Below are 21,121 nucleotides of genomic sequence, written 5' to 3'. Positions count from 1 at the left end.
TGGAAAACATTTACTGCTGCAATTTTAACTATTGGATAATATGTCAACTATTTATTATTTTTATTTTGACAACAAGAAAATTGTAAAAAACAACAACGATCAATTCTTTAAAACAATAAATAAATAAATAATATAATACAACTTCAAAGTGTCCATTCTTGAGGGAAACAATATCTAGATGGTTCACATGTATAAATACCTGGGTGCCTTAATTGATGTCTCCCTCTCTTTCAAGCCGCATGTGGAGAAAAAAATGGGTTTTTATTCTCAAAACAAGTTGTGTTTTTCTTTTGTTGCAAAACAAAGATGTTGGATTATGGAGATCATTTGTGTATGAATGCCTCTGCTCATTGTCTTCAAAAGCTTGACACTGTTTACCATGCATGTTTATTATTTTATTTATTTTTTATTTTATATTATAAAGTGTCAACACACCATTGTGAGTTCTTCTCTCAGTGGGATGACCTGCTCTGGCCACCCGAAGTCATTGACTACTGCCTACCTACATTTGTACCTTAATTTCACTGCACTGTATTTTTTTAATTTGAAGGAATTTAAAGGAAGCTCTGTTTTCAAACATCTACCTTGACACTGGTGCTGCTGCTGCTGCTGCTGCTGCTGCTACTTTGTGCACAAGCAAAGGTGATGATGCCAACATCCGCTGAGAGAGCGGGACAATACAGCAGTTAGAGGAAGGAAGCCCCTTTATTTTTCATTTCCATCTCTATTTTTATGTGATTTTATTTTGGAATAAGACTGTTATACTGTGTATGTGCTGACTGTAGTGTTCAGACAAGGCGGGGCTGAACCAGCTGTCTCATTTTGGACGCACCAGCACAGGACACAGAGGAGACACTGGAGTGTTGTTGCTGTTCCTGCTGCTGTTCGATGACAGTATAGAGACTCAGGCATGAATTCGGCTGAACAGACAGTGACATGGCTGATTACACTGGGAGTCTTGGACTCACCAAAGAAGAGCATCTCGGATCCAGAGGCTTTCCTCCAGACGTCTCTGCAGGACGGAGTCGTGCTGTGTAAGCTGCTGGAGCGACTCCGACCCGGGACGGTGGACAAAGTAAGTGCACGATCCGGTCCTGATTAATACGCAGCACCGGGCTTTGTGGGGCATTAAACATGCACACAAAAGCAAAATAACATAACATACACCAACTATTAACCCAGTTATGCCACATTTCGTGAACATTTTAAAGAAGAAACATAGCTTTGCTTGTCCTTTCGTTTTTCACTTTTGCCTTTAAAGTGCGTCTTCAGTTGATTGAATCTGAAGCCAAAATTATAATCCAAAACAGTATTAGGAATTCAGATTTTCTTTTCTCTGAAATTCAGATTAATCCCAGAATTCTCACTTTTTTCCCCTAGGATTTATACTACTACTTAAATCTCAGAAATCAGAATTCTAACAGTTTTTTCAAAAATACCAGCTTTAATCTCAAAATTCTGACTTTTTGTCTTTACTGTAAAGTTAAACAATTCATAGCTCAGCTGTTAACATCACAATCACATTATTACACTTTTTACAAACCATTCAGTTACATAATTGTTTTCATGACTAAAATGTGAAAAAACCCAATCACGATCCAGAACATACAAATGTTAGACAACCATGACTTGAGGGGACATTGCATTGACTTCAATTCATTTCCTGGAGATTTACTCTAACCATAACCACAATTACTACTGGCCTAATCCTAACCCTGACCCTGACCCTAACCTTAACCTATCCTTAAAACATATCTTCACCTTAAAATGTAGTAATTAACATTATAGGGACTTGCTTTTTGTCCCCATAAGGAAGACAAGTCCCCATAATGTGACTGTGTAGACAGGTTTAGGTCCCCACAACATAAGTAACACACACACACACACACACACACACACACACATACACACATAGCTATAAGGACACTAGGACGGGGCGAGTGTCAAATGAAAATGTTCAACTCTATGGGGAAAAAGTAACTGTTCGGTAGGGGTGTGGGATATGAGAGAAATCACATTAAATCACAATATTCCATCATGATATTGCAATGACAACATTTGTGACAGCATTTCACAGAATTTCAAAGTGAAAGTGATTGCTTGGACATGGAACGATATACAGTTAACAATAAAAAAGTGGATGGGGGGGGGGGGGGGGCTTACTATCCTAATGCTTAACCCTAACCTTACCTTAGCCACAACTCAAATATTAGCCCAAAAACTCAAAAAATAGGTTCTGCCTCATAAGGACCAGGCTTTGGTCTCCATGTGTACTACTGGTCCTGACAAGGCCAGTGTTTATGCCAGAGAATGCTCTGAAGAGTTAATGAATACACACAAACACATACTGGACCATGAACCTGTTAACGTCACATCCTCCTTAGGCTTATCCAACTTCCCTGGGAGATTGTAGATCAGCATCAAGCTGGCTTCATTTAGCTAAAGATTGAGGCTAATTGCCGTTTTTTCAAAATAAAATTACCTGTTAGCAGCTTTTGCCACAGACAGACGGTGCAGGTCTTAGCAGGCAAAGAGCTGAAATGATTATTCATTGATTAATAATCAAATACAAAATCTATAACTTACTATTTGGATAATGGATTACTTAAGTCTTCATAAAATAAACACATTTCAAACAAATTTAATGTAATATATAGTATACAATTATATTGTAACAGTATTATGTAATAAGTATTTATTATAAAATTATTTCTAGTTAATTTATGGCCAAAATCAATTCGACTAATTAATTAACCCAGGAAAATATTGAATACATAATTGTGAAACTACTAAAATAACTACAACATTAAATAATAGTAAAATACCTAGACATCTGCTTATTGCAATCAATCAATCAATCAATCAATCAATGGTCATTCTCCCGTGGTCAAAATTTGAACGCAAAAAGTCCCTCAGTGAATGTTTTATTTTGAAAGTTGCAACCGGAAATGTGCTAGCTTGACACGGATAAGCAGCAAGTGGCAAGTGCAGCAGCAGTAACGTCAACGACTAGAATAAGATTTGTTTCCGTGCGCGGAAAACCTATATTTGTGACATTAGTATGTATGAAGTTTATTCATATTTACAGTTCAAAGCCAAATGAGCTAAATGAACCACTTCCTGTTTGTAGTTTGTCCAGGATCCGAGGAGCGACAGCGACTGTCAGAGGAATATCGGCGAGTTTGTGAAAGGCTGCGGGGCTTACGGCGTGGAGGTGAGTTTATCAACACGCTGACACAATGTGAAGAACATGTAGTTAACTCTTATATGAACATATTCATCATTTAAACTTTAAACCCCCCTTTATACTTTGTTTATACTGTTACTGTCACCTGGAAAAGGCACATGTAGCTGCACGAGCAAATAACGGATCTGTGCGTGATTGTTTCTAAGTGAAGAATGTGAAGCATATTGATAAACATGTTGGCGTTAAAGAAAACTGATGAACTATTCACAAAGGAGGGTTTATACGTTTCCATGTCGTTGGTAATTGTGTAGTTATAAATGTGAAATATCTACAATATGATAACATTACTAATGTGAATGTGCAGTAGTTTATTGATAAATGTCTTTTATTCAGCCAATTACACAATAAGTCACCTGTAGGCCAGTTATTCTTGTCTAATAGTAAAGCCACACCCTGTATACATTATGATTTAATAGATCATCTTTTCTTAAAAAAACTATCAATGAGGAGGAAGATGATGATAAAACAGCCAATATTCAAGCAGCAATAAAACACTCATAACAGCAATAAAACGTCATAATATTCAATAGATTAATGTATTGAGTTGAAATACCTTCTTGATAATAATACAATCATATCTAGACTGATTTGCTCTGCATGGAGTTTGCATGTTTGCATGTGTACACATCATCTTTTACCGGGTTCTCTGGTTTCCTCCCAAAGTCCAAAAACATGCAGATTTGGGGATTAGGCAAATTGGACACTAAATTGACCGTAGGTGTGAGTGTAAGAGTGGATGGTTGTTTGTCTCTATGTGGCGACATGTCCAGGGTGTACCCCAGCTTTTCACTCTATGTCAGCTGGGATTGGCACCAGTGACCCTCATGTGAAGGATAAAGTGGTAGAAGATGGGAGGAGAATCTTTTTTACACAGTTGAGGAATTATGTTTTTGAATTGCTATGTTTAAAAGGTATAGAATGCGTGTATCAGACTGACATCAGTATTGGTAGACACTTGAATTTGTGGTATCTGTACAATCCCTAGAATAAATTATGATTTAGTTGAAGGTGATTATGTTTTCTTTATTTAAAATAATTGAAGTGCATCCTTATACAGTAAAGGAGCAAACTATTGTGTATTTGGCACTAAATTGGCCGTTATGTTCCATGCATATACACAAATATGTATGTAATAATGTAATAGATATGTCACCGTTCTCCAAATTCTTGATTCAATTTGATTCTTGATCTTTTTCTCTCTTTTAGCGCCTATGAGTCTGCCATTTTTAGACTTGTCTAGTTTAGTCTAGGATCATTGGTTTTACTTATTTAATTAAATAAAACAAAACATGAATCATGATTGATGTAATGTCCATCATTTGTTTTCAATGTACCACGTTAAGGCCACACATGGGCAAGAATACATCATGCAGGATGTCACACTGGGGCCTTGGTTAAATTGTTGATTCCACCTTAGCTTTCGAAGGTCAAGATTGTGATGTAGTTTAGATCGATATCCGATTTACAATCATGCTCATGACACCCCTAGTATTTAAATATGTGTGACGTGTGTATATTGGCCCTTTTCCACTATGGTGCCGGCTCGGCGCCACACAGTTTAGGTTGCATCTCTACTACAAAAGTCATCACTGCACAGCTGCGTGAAACTGCGGTGACTTCGTTTTACATGCGACACACACACACACACAAACTAGTGACTAGTGACTTGTATAGCAGTTGTTTGTTGTTTGTATTTGTTCAGTTCTTCCTCCATGACCGAAGCACAGACATTTCCCTGGTAGTTGTTGTAGATTAACTTACGTTTTTATGATTGTTAAGTAGTTTTAACTGATCTACAGTTCGGCACTGTTTGGCTTGATTTCTGCGTCGGACGTCTCTTCCTGTGACGGCACTCCGACCAATCAGTGGCTGGCAGCCTGGCAATGTCCCGCATAGTACCTACTCAACACACTTGGAACCTCGCCAGAGCAGGTACTAAAAAAAGTACCAGGTACTATGCTAGTGGGAAAGCAACTTAACTGTGGCATGCCGAGGCGAGGTGAGTAGAGCCGGTGGAAACACGCCATATGTGTGTACTAGGGATGATTATTGGCACATCCATCCATCTTCTACCACTTTATCCTCCACATGAGGGTTGCAGGGGGCGCTGTGCCAATCTCAGCTGACATAGGGTGATAGGCGGTGGTACAACCTGGACATGTTTTTAGACTGTGGGAGGAAACTGGAGAACCTGGAGAAAACCCATGCACACATGGGGAGAACATGCAAACTCCATGCAGAATGATCCTTGTTGCCACCGGGTCGCAAACCCAGGTCTTCTCGCTGCAAAGGCAAGAGTGCTAACCACTACACCAACTGTGTAATACTGTTCAAAATCACTGGATTGGATTGTGAAAACCTACAAATGTAAAAGCCAATACAATCTAAAAATGCAATATCTCTGTAAAAATGGACATGAAAATCAGCAACAGAATGTTAGTTGAGTCATGTTGTGGGCTGTTGTAAAGATGTAAAATATATATCGGTCAATCTCTGTGGATTTCAAAGTGTGTGGTGAACACTGACTGGTTCAATCCAGCACTGGTTCATTTTTGCTGCATCTTAGGCTGCCAACATGGCAGTTCATAGAAACCGAGTCACATGACTGGCTAGCCTAAGAGTCGTTTGCGTCCCTGGCCTTTTTCCGACTTCTCAACTGAACTGAACACGTTGAACTCAGGGAGTGACATCACTCCCAATTCAGACATCCGAGTTCCAATGGAAGGCAGCGTAAATCCTCCACCAAGATAAAACAGTACAAAAAGACAGTTTACACGCTATTGATCTTTGACAATGAAACACAGATTTTTAACTTGCCAAACTTGACTGAATAGTCTTGACAATGAAAACAGGCTTTGAATAGAAAAATTCAATCTATGGAGAAGGAGCAGTGGGTGGAGTATGAGAAGATGAAATGAGGAGGAGGAAGAGGAGAAGGAGGAGGGTGGGCTGACGTAATGAAACCCGCCCTGGCAGAGAAAGTGAATTTTTCAATCAGGTTGATTAGAGGCTTGTCAGCCATGTTGCTGGAAGCCAAGGCCTCAGCTACCAGCATTCTGCCTGACATCAGTGTAGACGGAGCAGAGGACAAGGCGTGGGCTCTGTCCACCAGTATGGGATTACACAGTGGACTACTGGTGTCTGTCTATGACTCCATGATTAACTGGAGCTGCACTGTGTAATCATACATTTGTCTTCAACTGTTAATTGAACCTAATTGGACGGGATATTGATCCAGTGCATTTAGTGTGCTTCTGCGGCTTTTAATCAAGTGCTCCCTGTTGTCAGGTAAGCTGTTTGACCAATCACAGCAGGCTCTGACTGTGTGCTCTTCTCTGTGTGTAGTTGTTTTTTTCATTTGTTTTTTTTATTTCATTTTATTATTATTTTTTTACCTTGTTAGGGCATTTTTGGTTTCATTGGACAATTTTACTGATTAGGTGATATTTATACTGCGCTTTGTATAATTTAAGTAGATTTTGTATCTTTTATTATTTTTTACATTGTATTGTGTATGCTGTATGATTGATTTGGTTGTATCTGTGCCCTAACCTTTACTGCTGCCTGGTTTGGCTAGGTTGCTTTTGCAAAAGAGATTTTTTTTTTGTCTCAATCTGAGTTTTATTCCTGGTTAAATAATGTTTAAATAAAAAAAAGAAAGATCCTAACAGACTTTTCAGGTCCTGTATTCCTGGGGGACTGGTTAGGGTAAGGGCAAAGATGTGAATTGTGGTTAAGCTGTTAAAGTGACTGGAAGCTAATGCAGAAGAATTAAGAATATCTTTGTAAGTGTGTGTCCTATTCCTGATAGCAAGACTAATATATTTGTAATTTCTATCAAGTCAATTCATATTTTTGGCATATCTTTAAAACACGTAACGTTAAAACCTAAAATCAAAATGTTTTGGTCAATATGTATAAATGGGTCATTTATAATTAGGATTTAGGGGACATGCAGATAAGGAGACAACATCTGTTCTCCTGTTGAGGTCTATGTTTACTTATGATCAGTTTAACATGATTGTTGTGTCCTGCAGAAGTTCTGAAAGTAGATGTATGTATTAATCAAATGCATTGATCAGTTATTGAATATTTAGAACATTATTTTAATTTTTAGAACCTGGATGTTGTGTTTCTGCTGCTGGAGTGTAAAGAAAGCCTCATACTGTACAGTATGTTGGCTAAATGCCAGTAGGAAAACAGGTTGCGTTTGTACTGCGAATGACTACTGATTAGCCTGCATATATAAATCACAGGAAGAGGTCATGAGAGAACATAGCAGTTTTGTCTTTAAATGAACTGAATATGAAGATATTTCAATAGTTTAGGCTATATGTCGGGATATAAAGCTGCATCTAGGGCTGCAACGATTAATTGATTATTCAATTCATCAACTAATTTTATAATCTCTCTCTCTCTCTCTCTCTCATTCTCTCTCTACCTCTCCCTATCACACAGAAAATAATCATCAGATTAATTCATCATGTATGTAAATAATCGTTAGTTGCAGCCCTAGCTGTTTCTCTGGGCTCATGAAAAGTTTTTTTTTGCAATGTTTGTGCTTCTCAAAGGAGAGTGACAATACACTGTGAAATAAACTGTTTAAGTTATTACCTTTCATTTCAGATAATACCTGGTTTATGTATTTGTCTTTTAAATGTTAAATGAAGGATATTGTTAGAAACAATGACATTAGCTATGAATGTGGTCAAATGTTATTAAATGTTTGTGAAATATAATTTAGAGTATTTAGTGTATTTATCTAACATATTCAATATAATAAATATGATGGTTATCAATGCAACAGCCTTTAAAACCAGGAAATCACAGATACCTTATCATGATATGATGAGAACCAAAATCTAAGACAATGTCTCGTCCCTATTTTTTTTGCTGTAGCGTGTAATCATCAGAATATCTCAGATTTGACTTTCACATGCCATGTTGCTCCACCTTCCTGCCTTGGGAATGCAGAAGTCAGTCAGTTTGTGTGTGGTATACACAGGATTAGGGGCTTTGAGTAATCCTTCAGACTGCCTTTGGCGCAGAGATGTAAAAACTCCTCTAAACTCAGTGTACATTGTACAGTGTACTTTTAGACTTCTTAGTCCACATTAAGTTAACAAATGAGCAAACAGGGATTGCTTATCTTGCTCAGGGTTACCCCAGCCCTTGAGGGTGTGATATTTGTATCAGCAGATATTGGCCGATACTGTTATCCTCCGATCTATGGAATTAGGTTTGTGTCAATATTTTCAGACAACACTTTTCGATTTAATTATTAAGTTTTAGGGATTTGTATCACGGTAGTTTGCCAGTGGTTCCTCATATAGGAAGTTTGGGAAACACTATGCTGCTGCCTCCTTGACTTCAGTGCTTGCACCCTCTCTGTCTATTATTTTTTTTTAATGTTTTTCTTATTTTGCACCATGAAGAAAAGTTATATCTTCATCTGCTGTGACACAAGTATGGAATTTTTCTCTTCTGTCTCCTTCAGCCTTTTGAGGTCAGTGACCTCCTGCAGGGCCTGAACTTCTCCAAGGTACTGAACTGCTTGGTTGCCCTGAACAAAGCCACTGAAAGTAAGTGTATTGTATTTTTTTGTATGTGGACGAGAATGTGATTTAAGCATGATATACATTTTTTTTACAATATTACCCTTTTTTCACTTGGGTGTGATGTTTTTAGTTTAGTGCCCTATACATGTGTGATTTTATTCATACTGCTGACCAGAAGTGGTTTCCAGATCTTTAGGACATTGCTTTCTTTATTAGCGAGTTTATATATTGGAGGCCTTCCATATCAATTACATTTCTGAGCTCCCTCAATCACTGATGCAGTGGGGTTAGAAGGTGGTCTGTTGCAATCTGCATTTTCTACCTGCACTGCAGTGCACTTATACATATATATTATTAACATATAATTATTATGTATAAATTAAATATTAAATACACGCAACTACTAAAAAAAACAACTAAATAAAGGTTTACTAAGTTAACAGCATTTCTCGAAATTCTGAGAAGAAAATGTCTGAACTTGCATATCCTGCCTATCATTAAAAAATGGCAATAATCAGCCCTATTTGTAGTCATACTAGACTGTTACTTGAATGTTTTAAAACATTTTGTGCTTGTGTATGTAGGTGTCCCTGGAGACATTGTGCGCCTGCCACACTCCTCAACCTTGAGGATCAAGTCATTTGACGCTCTGAACACTCAGACTCGTTCCTCCAAACTACTGCAGCCTCAGTATCGCAGCCTGGTGAGTTACCATGACAATGACAATAACATTTAACAATATTGTATTAATCTTCAATTGAAACATGTAATATCGATTCACAAAATTCTTTGGCTGATCTTTTAATATGTTAGAATTTTAGTGGCAGAACGTGCATGAAATGCACACTTAAAAATGCAAAAACAAAAGAACAACACACTGGCAAATGAGTAGTAAAGAATAATTTATATACTGATGTGTCATAGTGGGTTTGTCCTGGAAGTTAAAGCAGAGACAGTAAAGAGGACGATTACATTAAAAGGCGATCAAAGTGACCAAATTGGTCTGTTACTTTCTATAGAAATACATATTTTTATGGAATCAAACAGTTTTGGAAACATTTTGAAAAAGTACACTACACAACAAAATATATATCATCAGTCTTGTCATTTTTTAAAATACTTTTTAATGCATAAAAGTTTCATATCACATCTTTAATTCTACCAAAAGAAAACTTAAGCCTATAGCTCAGTGCTTCCTGTTTTCCTCAACATCAAGGACATGTCAGAGGGCAGTGGGAGTGGCCACGTGCTGGTCAAGGCACGCTTTCCCTTCCAGCAGACCAATGAGGACGAGCTCTCCTTCTCCAAGGGCGACATCATCAGCGTGAGCAGGCAGGAGGATGGGGGCTGGTGGGAAGGCTCGCTTGAAGGCAGGACGGGGTGGTTCCCCAGTAACTATGTACGAGAGCTAAAAGGAAATGGTGGGTGAAGCTCTTATTGCTGCACGTCGTTCATTTTCCGTTAATCAATCATTTATCAGAGCAGTGTAGAAAAGAATGATAATGTAATCTGTAATTTAGTATTTTTAATACCCAGATCTGACTTTGCAAACACTTTCAAAACATGCATTATGTTATTACACCTTCTAATTAGGGTTGCAAAGGCGTGGGAAATTCCTGGAAAATTTCCAGAAACTTTCTATGGGAACTTTGACACAGTAATTTTGGAAATATTCCAAATTGTAAACTTTCCATGGGACTATATGAGAATTAATGGGAAGGGGTACCCCTGAGCAAGGTATCCCCATTGCTCATTGTTAATTGGACACTCTAAATTGACCCCAGTAGTTTACATCAGGAAGGGAATCCGGCGTAATTATCTTTGACAAATTATGTGTGCGGTTCATAGACAAGGAGAAGCCGAAAGCCAAAAAAATGTTTATTTTGTCATAAGCAGACATACATGCAAAATGATACAATAAAAAAAAAAATGTGATGTAGATTTGAATGGAATGAAATGTTTTACACAGCCCACACCCCTTTGCAACCCAAGTGTATAGGATTGTCCCAAAGCAATCATACTGAATAACTACACACACATATGCTTTTGTGGGTCTCACTGAACTGACTGACCACTTGAGATCCTTGAAACACAGCGTAACCAAGTACACATTTGTTTTTATATTTTATGTTTGATTTTTAAACTTTAATAAGCATAACCTGCACTTGGTGGTCAGAAATTAAAAAATAATAATTAAGTAACATCGTAATAACAAGGAAATATGTAGAAATATGTAGTTTCATTAATGTTTATCTCCATTCACGATTATCACGATAATAGAAATTGTCTATGTTTGACTTATTTTAAGTGCTTTTCCTCATGAAAATACGAGCTATAATATCATATATACATATATACATGTATACATATATACATATATATATATCAAACCGTATATGGACCGTATTAGACCGTTGTGAGACACCCCTACTGATGACGTTGTTGCTATAGTAATCCTGCTCAGTACGAGAGGAACCGCAGGTTCAGACATTTGGTGTACGTGCTTGGCTGAGGAGTCAATGGTGCGAAGCTACCATCTGTGGGATTATGATTAAATGCCTTGTAGCAACCGATAACAAAATAACAGCCAATAATGTAATAACGGCCAATAACGTAATAATTTTAATGTAATAAAACCAATAACGTAATACATTGCCAATAATGTAATAAAGTTGTTGAGCCAATAACGTAACATATAAATCCAAATTGACACTTAATTGCTCCTTTAGGCCTCCTGTGGAGGGGGGTTTTAGGGTGGAGGGGTATCTATAAGGTCGGATATTTAAGCATCTGTTGCAAGATGCAATATTAAGGCTAAGTGTGACACTTTCTCTCCAGAAATTTAAAATAAAAAAAGGTGATACCTCAGTTATTACATTATGGGCTCAGTTATTACATTATAATGCAAGGCCAATAAGGTAATAACCAGCCAATAACGTAATAGTAGCAACCGATGTAGCAACCTTGTAGCAACCAATAACAAAATAACAGCCAATAATGTAATAACGGCCAATAACGTAATAATTTTAATGTAATAAAACCAATAACGTAATAAATTGCCAATAATGTAATAAAGTTGTTGAGCCAATAACGTAACATATAAATCCAAATTGACACTTAATTGCTCCTTTAGGCCTCCTGTGGAGGGGGGTTTTAGGGTGGAGGGGTATCTATAAGGTCGGATATTTAAGCATCTGTTGCAAGATGCAATATTAAGGCTAAGTGTGACACTTTCTCTCCAGAAATTTAAAATAAAAAAAGGTGATACCTCAGTTATTACATTATGGGCTCAGTTATTACATTATAATGCAAGGCCAATAAGGTAATAACCAGCCAATAACGTAATAAGTTATTACTTTATTGGCAAAAAGTTATTACGTTATTGGCTGAACAACTTTATTACATTATTGGCAATTTATTACGTTATTGGTTTTATTACATTTAAATAATTATGCTATTGGCCGTTATTACATATTGGCCGTTATTAAGTTATCGGTTGCTACACGCCTCTATGTCAGAATCCCGCCGTGGATCTTTGGTTGGCCCCGGATAGAGCAGACCCCCTCGTGACAGGGTTGGGGCGCGGCTGGACCGCATGTTTGTGGAGAACCTGGTGCTAAATTACCTGCAGGCGACCTGATTCTGGGTCTGGGTTATGTGCGTAGCAGAGCAGCTTCCTCACTGTGATCTATTGAAAGTCAGCCCTCGATCCAATCTTTTGTAAAAAAGATTGAAGGGGCGACGGTAGCTCACCGATGTGTCCTTGTTGCTCCCGACGGCTGAGCTGGCAGCGTATGAATGAGTGCTGCACATAGATGCCCTGTATGAAAGTGTATGTGAATGGGTGAATGGCAAAACTGTAGTATAAAGCAGCTTTGAGTGGTCACAAACCATTTACCATGCAGCATGTATGTAAATGTTTTCTGGATGTAAAGGCTTGTGAGAGTCATTTCCCTTTGCTTGATTGTGTTGATTTGGGGGTAGGGTGGGGGTGTGAGGGGAGGAAGCTGCACATGCACACAATGACAGGAAGGTCCGGAGTTGCAGTGTGTGTAGAGGGAACTTCCTGACTTGAAGTTTGCAACTGGAAACAAGGACCGTGATAAGAGCAATACTGAGGAAAACAGCCATTCATGGGTTGTTTGATTTGTAAGATAACACTGGGTTTCATTGGATGTTCAGTAAACTTGTCATGCTTGCTTAATGACACAAATTGAAAAATAGTTCAGTACATCACAGAAAAGCTTTTATTTTACATTATATACCATACACCATCATAATTACACAAAATTCAGTGGCTCTTAGCTAGGGCTGGGCAGTATATGGAAATTATATTATATCATGACATGAGACAAGATATGGTCTTATATTTTTGATATTGTCATATTGTGATAAGGTATCTGTGATTACAATTCCTCGTTTTAAAGGCTGTTGCATTGATAATCATCATATTTTATAAATTTATACATTTGTGAAATAAGTGAAATATTATATGTATTGATTTAAAGGTACAACATCTATTGCTGAAGTTGCATGTTGCAGGTGAATATACTTCACCTCACCCTTCCAAGCATGTAGGATAACCCATACATTAAGTAATACTACCAATCTATGGTAAATATTAATATAAAACTTATCAAATATGAAACATGAAACAACATGAGGTGACTTGCATTTCCTATACATACATACACATGTCCAAAACAAAACACTCTTAGCTTGCAGTCAATTTGGATAAGTCGGATTCATCTGAGTGGTCAGGCAGACAGTCCAGTCCATCTCCACCACCAGATGGACAGATGTGTGATGTGGCTCAGTCCACTTTCCATGAACGGGGGGGTTTTACACAGCCGTCCCCAAATGTTTGTAGCACATTAGAATGCAATAGAAGCCCCTCTCATTGTGATGGGGAGTTGTCTTCTGTCTCTGTTGCCATTTCTGGCAGTGCAATGGATTTAGCAACTGGACACTGGTAGGTGTGTCTCCCAATACACAGCAACCACTCTGATCTGTCCATCTGGGCTGGGGAAAAGTTTTTTAACCTTGCTGACAGGCCATTTAGCACGAGGCACTTTCACTATCATGACAACTTGTCCTACTGACATTGCTGGACCAGAGCTCCTCCTGGACAGCAGCTCCTCTGGGCCATAAACCACCTGAGGGGGAGAGAGGTAGGAACTTGTAACTGGAGGGTCGCCGGTTCAAGTCCCCACCAGGCCAGAAGGGCTGGGGTACCCCTGAGCAAAGTACCCAACCCCCATTGCTCCCTGGGCGCTACTCAGTGTGGCAGCCCACTGCTCCTAATTCTAGGATGGGTCAAATGCAGAGAAATAATTTCCCTAAGGGGATTAATAAATTTAAAAAAAAATCCAAGCGGCTTTGAGTTAAGAATCCTCTCCACTTCGAGAAGGACAGTTCGGAGGATTTATTCTGAAACCACTTGACCTTCCTGGACCACCTGTAGAGCCATAAGAAATAAGTATGTTCATGCTTATTAGCAAATCCAAGTGGACACATCTGGTAGTGAGGCATTTTTTAGTCTGCCAATTTTTATACTAAATGTCTCAAAAGAGTCAACACCAATAGACCAGATTGGAGGTTGGTACAAGTGGAGTTTAGCAAGATCTGCCATTTTTGTCACACCACTTTCTGCACTCCAGATTCTGATATTTGTGGATGGCCTGTCTGCCTTTTAGGATCCAGTTGGCACGTCGTAACTATAAACGCAAATACACGCTTTGGACCTGGATGCAAGAGACCTGTGTCATAATCTTGAGGAGCAGTGTAGTTGGATGATTAGGTGGACACATTTTGTCAAATTAATAAACAAGTAATAAAATACTATATAGTATGTTAGTCAACAGTGAAGTTTAGAAGTATGAACACTGTTACATTACAGATCATGTAATGTGCCACTACTCCACAGACTGGGTTGAGACAGCTCCAGGAGAGATTTTCCCCTTGTGATGTAGTCTGCAGGATTTTGCTCTGATGTCACATATCACTATTTCTCTGTGGTGTCCTGAATTTCAGCACTACGAGTGCCCACAGACACTTTATAGTGACACGACTCAGAATGGATCCAGGACAGCACAGTAGTAGAGTCAGTCCATAGTAGGGTGTCACTGATGGGAAAAGGAGTTTGGCAAGCTGGTCTCCAACTAGAGCTGCACATAGCTCCAAACGAGGAACAGAGAGTTGTTTTCTGGGTGCAACCAAGATGAAGGAGGTGTGAAGCTCACCATCTACAGACAGGAACCACAGATATGCCACCGCACCATAAGCAAGCTCTGAGGTATCAAAGAAAACATGCAATTCCACTGAGCTATTCTCAGTTGCAGGGGTGGTGTAGCACCTGGTCATGTAGAAAGGTGGGAGATGTTGAAGCTCACTAACCCACTCATGCCACTGCTGTAGTAGTTCATCCCAGCCTCTCGTTTTCCTTCAGAGTGATTGCACAAGGATTTTAGCTTGTGTTGTGAATGGCAGAATATAGCCTAGGATTCATATTGCGATACTAGATTTCTGTAGATGTTGCACATTGTGGGGTCCTGAGGTGAAACTGGGTGGCACCTGTAGCTTAACATGCTATGGATCTGCCTTGTTGTAGGTTAACCACAGTTCACATCCTTCTGATCTTGCTTCCTGTGGAAGATTTGCTATGGCTGTCTGATTTCAAACCCACCTGCAGCTAGAAGTCATGTGTCTACTAGTATTTTAGCTTGGGCTGGTGTGGTGAGAGAGTGCATGCAGTTGTTGACATGAAATGAGTGACATGAACAGCGTCCAGGACTTTTTCCCTCTTTGTGGCATAGGTGGTGCAATGTCGGTAGAAATCTTATTTTTTCAAGGTTTTCTCTTGATTTAAGAAGTAATCTTTGTGGTTATAATAAGGGCTGCGGCATTTAATTGATTATTATTATTGTAAATTAATTTTATAATTGATTTATTGGTTTGAATGTTTCTTAATAATTAAGTTTCCTTATTTATTGATTTATCAATTATGAAAATGATCGTTAGTTGCATCCCTAGTTATAATTATTGAAAAATAGCTCTTAAACAACTCAAACAATTGTAAACCTCCTCTCCAGAAGCCAAACTGTACAGATTAAGTCATTGTTTTCTGCTTGTTTTCTCCATTTCTAGCCTATGATCTTTAACCTGTCCATCTTCCTCTGTTTCCAGATAAGACATTAGAAAAGCCAAAGTCTGGAACACTAAAGAGTCCACCCAAAGGATTTGACAACACTATCATCAGTAAGACCTACTACAATGTGGTAAGCATTATAATCTATCTTTAAAAACAGTGTATGTTGCTCAGTTTAGTTTAGACTCTAGACTAGTTTAGTATTTTTGAAGATGTTATGACTCACAGTAATGTCTGTTGTGTGATGCTTTATATAAGATTGCTAGGTAGAGGTAACAACAAGTTACAGTACTCACCCCTGATTTAATACACATAAAAAATTAAACTATGCACACATTTCTTAAAATTTTAAGTTGCTGTTTTAATTCAAAATTCCATGTTTCACTCAAATAATTAAACTAAATAGTTGTTGGTACCTTTTTGTTTTCTTAGTATTGCACATGTGAAATGTGAATGTTTTGCATACTATATATGTACAACTTAAAATAGTTGCATTTTCATGTTTTACTGTGAAAACCTGCCTACATTTCACCAAAACAAGACAAAGAAAACTTAATTCCAAAAAATTTACAAGAGACTTGTTTAGTTTTGACAAAGTAGTAACTCTTTTTAATAAGGGATAGCCAGAATAACTTTTGTGTTTCCTCCCCGGTGCTCCCCGGTTATTTTTGAGGGAATGCAAATAGTATTGCGAGGGAACGCAAAATATTGCGGGGAACACAAAATATTGTGAGGAAAGCAAAATATTGTGAGAGGATGCAAAAGTTTGGTCTAAATATATTTCTCACCCCATGACCCTAACTGGGCTATGTACTTTTAAGTTTGTGTTTAGAGATTTTAAGATTTGCCACTGCATGTATTATCTATGTGTGTGTTTCTGTGTGTGAGAGAGAGAGCGGGGGGAAGAGAGTGCAGCAGATGTAATGTAGGTTAGTGCTTCCATTTCACTGGTTTCTGGGGCACTCTTGCCTCAGGGTTTGGCTGCTGCTGCTAGTGTGTGTGTGTGTGTGTGTGTGTGTGTGTGTGTGTGTGTGTGTGTGTGTGTGTGTGTGTGTGTGTGTGTGTGTGTGTGTGTACCTGTATTTGTCACATCTCTAGGACCATATCAGGCATAAACACTGACCTTGTCAGGACCAGTAGTCCTCATGATGACCAAAACCTGGTCCTAATGCAGTGGAACCTCATTTCTGAGGAACTGGTTAAGTTTAAGGTTAAGCTATGAATTAGGTTAAGGTTGTGGTTAGTGATTAACTGGCTCTTGTTAAGTTTAAGGATAAGGCTTTATTAAGGGTGTTCAAATGATTTAAAGTCATTGTGAGTTCTTAAAAGGATAGCTGTGCAAACCTGTGTGTATTTTAATAATGCAACAAGCAGCGCAGTCTCTCCAGACAGTCCCTTTTTGGTTGAAGTACCTGAAGTACACACACACACACACACTCACACTGCCTAATGTCAACGTTGTTCCCAGACAGAAATGACAAATTTAAAAATAGAAAAATTCCCCTCAGTCAAACCTAAACCGTCTACTGCAACAGCAGCAGAATGTGTCTTATCTAAAATACTGCAATTCACAAATTAGCACAAACAGGCAAATTAGCAGAAACCTTCCAAGATGGCTGCCACCATACAAACACTGCTACTTTTATCGTTAATATCACTTCTGTTGTATTTGTTTCACAGTAAATCAGTCATACATATAGTACTGTTTACATTTTAGCTGTAGATGTGTTGCTACACTGTTTGTGTATGCCAAATACCATATAGAGCATTGTAACAGCTAGCCCAAAAAACATCTGCATTTCCAACTTCTCAACTGGAACACGGTGAACTTGGGGTTGACGTCACTCTCAGTTCCGACATCTGATGTAAATGGAACACAGCAATGATCTGTGTCTTTTAACCTATTAACAAAAATACATACTTTCACATGGAATTAATCTGACCTGACTGGATGTTGTCGTGTCCCTTCTAATTTCTCAATTTTCAGATAACAGTAATTGTGGGAAATTCTAATTGACATTTCCCAGATTGCAATGATCAAGAGTCCAAAATTCAAAAACAGATATTAAAGAGAGAAAATCCTCATATAGAAATGATAACAGTTCTACTTTCAACCATCTTTCCCTCACAGAATCTTGCTATAAATTCACATTTTAATTTAACTTCCTACGCAGGAGGTAGACATGGCCTCGTAAAATAAAGTGTTAGTGATATTTGTTGTGAGAATTGGGACACAGACACTCATATACTTGCTCTGTTACCCCTCATTCTGTGTGTGTGTGCGATGTCTCCACCAGGTGCTACAGAACATCCTGGAAGCAGAGAGTGAATATTCCAGGGAGCTGCAGAGTCTTCTTGGTGCATACTTGCGCTCACTTCACCCCACAGACAGGTTGCTTTATCTTTACACTTCTCGTTGATTTATTCAGCAGAGTTGGGTTTCATGGCTTGTGCTTCACACTACTCACACTTTCATCGAATATTTCTCATCTATAAGAAACAACAGTCTGTTGTGTGAATGAGTCACTGTTAATATTTTAAGGAAGGCAGTACACAATTATTTTATCATCTGACCTGATACACACATCAATCAGGATACTTTTTAATCTTTTAAATTACTAATGACACTAATTCGCATTTGTCTTCCTCCTTTTGCAGACTCAGCAGTGAGGACATCAGTCACATTCAAGGAAATCTGGAGGAGATCTCAACCTTCCAGCAGATGTTGGTCCAGTCTTTAGAGGAGCACACAAAGTCAGTTTACCCTTCTCTTGTCTTATGATGTGTGACTGAGCAACTTTTTATGGACCAAATCATTGATGACTTACTGTAAAAGTACACATTTTTTTTTACCTTTATTCTGCATTTGTATTGTTATTATTATGTAACATCCACTACACAAAATGTGTAACACAAAATGTGTAACACAAAATGTGTAACTGGATGCCCGGTGTGGCAGGGAGGATACTAGCGAGAGGTCATGTGACACTGAATCCTGCTCACTGCTGCATCATATTCAGGGAATGTGTGGAGTTTCAGTACATGTTTTATTAATTGTTGTTGGAACACTGCTAACCTGTCACCTACTCAGATTTGTTTTAAACCTGGTGGCTGTGCCAAAATGAGGAATTGATTTCATAACCTCATTTTTTTGCCTATACTATGGAGCCTATTAAGCCATCACTGTCAAGCCCTGACTAACCACATCACTTCACTCCACCAATTATCACCTTGCAGTGATAAGAATTGTGTTTTCCTCATTCTGTTTTAAACTGACACAAATTATCCCACACATATCTTAATAAAATCAACCTAGACACAAAAATCTGATTTTACCATCTGGCTTTCATCTTGCTAACTTGCTCGACCACACCTTAATTTGCCTGGTTCTTATTCTTTTAAAGTAAATTCAGTTGCAAAACACTACAAATAAACACAAGCAAAAGTGTTTTTCTGTTAGTTTGTTCATGTTAGTTTTTTTCTGGATACATGTATCTATACTATGTGTATGGCAGATTTACTGTGAAACAAATACAACAGAAGTGCTATTAACAGTAAAAGGAGCAGTGTTTGCAGTGAGGTGATGTCACTCCCAACTCTTCTGAGATGTAAATGGAACACAGTAAAACTCAACATTCATCAGTCTTTGGAGGAAGAGTTGGATTAGTGCGTCAACACTCTCAGTAGAATTATTGTGTTGTTGAGCTGTCATCATATTGAAACCAGAAGATTTATGAAGCTTGTTACCAGCAGAGTTCTGAGACAGATACTGTAAGTGTTCTTGCAATCTATTTAGCTAATGAAATTGTGAAAACTTTGTGCATGATTTAACATTTCTTTTATTGCCAAATCTGCAACACCTGCAAAAATATTATTCCCTTTGGGGACTGTAGTGACTTCTTTTTAACAAAATAAAAACAACAAAACGAACCTAAGCCACTGAGGGGCTGCTATACTGGTACTTGATGGTAGTTGACGCGTCGTCTTCCGGGTCCAATGAATGAATGGAACACATGAGCGTTGTAGGCAGTCATTAAACATTTATTTACGGTTTGCCTCTTAACAAACAAGTGACCTCCGCCCAAACTGTGCAGACACTATCATAAACTCTATACCTTAATACAAATGCCAAACAAATGGCTACAACAACGCCGATTTAGTAATTTTCTGCACCTCACAGTACCGTGTGCCACCTACTGTGGCTTCCAGGTATTACATAAACAAACAGATAAGCCAAATAAATGGCTCTAACAGGGACAATAAACTGAACTAAAGTAGTATAATTTTGATAGGTAGGTAAACCAGCCATTTCCAAGAGATATATTTGAGAAGTCAATCACAACTACAAAACATAAATCTTAAGCAAAGGTTTGGAAATAATTCAGCACATTTATTCAGCAACAAAGAAAATTCTTACCCATTCTCTGGGAACTACTGGTCTATCCTGTACTGTATCCTGACACTTTTTCACTTCACTCCTTGAGGGGTCAACACAGCGGATCAGCTCCATCTTGCCTATCCCTTATATTACACTGTCTGTCTCCGTGGATGTTGTGAAGGAGTCACAACATCCACAACAACCTTCTCTTTGGTCTTCCACACACGTGACACTTGTTAAGTGTAATAACACCATGTCATTTGTGTGTAGACTGCCAGAGAGCCAGCAGAGGATAGGGGGCTTTTTCTTGAGTCTGATGCCGCAGATGAAGCTCATCTATGTGGCTTACTGCTCCAACCACCCATCTGCTGTCAATGTACTCACACAACACAGGTACATGATGAAAACGCAAAAGAAAATACACATTGTGTGTTTGTTGTGAATAATGATAATAGAGTTGGGTTTTTTTTCGGTCACAGTGAGGTGCTCGGGGAGTACATGGAGTCAAAGGGAGCGTCAAACCCAGGGATCCTGACTCTGACCACGAGTCTGAGTAAACCCTTCACCAGACTAGAGAGATACCCATCACTTCTAACTGAACTGGATAGACACATGGAGGTCAGCTTAAATCTGTCTAATTATTCTTTTACACTAGTGCTTCACCGGCCCACCAACATCAGTATTTGGGCCAGCAAATGATTTTAAATAAATGATTTGCAAAAATGTGAACTGATCAATCTCAAAGAGATTCTGTTTTTTGAATTGACAATTGACCTTTGTTTTGTTTAAAA

General features: G+C 38.4%; 1 protein-coding gene across 4 annotated transcripts in view; it reads left to right on the top strand.

Moving 5' to 3' along the window:
• The first annotated feature begins 643 nt into the window (after positions 1-643).
• Positions 644-21,121, top strand: part of arhgef7b (Rho guanine nucleotide exchange factor (GEF) 7b) — a 34,438-nt gene continuing 13,960 nt past the window's right edge. For 3 of the 4 annotated variants that reach the window (XR_009239776.1, XM_058622643.1, XM_058622642.1), the window contains exons 1-10: positions 644-1,075; positions 3,131-3,214; positions 8,745-8,829; positions 9,390-9,508; positions 10,022-10,226; positions 15,991-16,082; positions 18,250-18,344; positions 18,611-18,706; positions 20,601-20,723; positions 20,810-20,948. Coding sequence is in view for 3 of the 4 variants with exons in the window: in XM_058622643.1 (XP_058478626.1) it covers positions 911-1,075; positions 3,131-3,214; positions 8,745-8,829; positions 9,390-9,508; positions 10,022-10,226; positions 15,991-16,082; positions 18,250-18,344; positions 18,611-18,706; positions 20,601-20,723; positions 20,810-20,948 (1,203 nt within the window). In the remaining variant the exon portion in view is untranslated. Of the gene's footprint in view, positions 1,076-3,040; positions 3,060-3,130; positions 3,215-8,744; positions 8,830-9,389; positions 9,509-10,021; positions 10,227-15,990; positions 16,083-18,249; positions 18,345-18,610; positions 18,707-20,600; positions 20,724-20,809; positions 20,949-21,121 lie in introns of those variants that run through there. The other variant, XM_058622644.1, reaches the window with a different exon arrangement.

The sequence above is a fragment of the Solea solea genome, chromosome 2, assembly GCF_958295425.1.
Source record: "Solea solea chromosome 2, fSolSol10.1, whole genome shotgun sequence".
In the NCBI taxonomy this organism is placed as follows: Eukaryota; Metazoa; Chordata; class Actinopteri; order Pleuronectiformes; family Soleidae; genus Solea; species Solea solea.
This window is presented reverse-complemented; position numbering and strand designations above follow the sequence as displayed.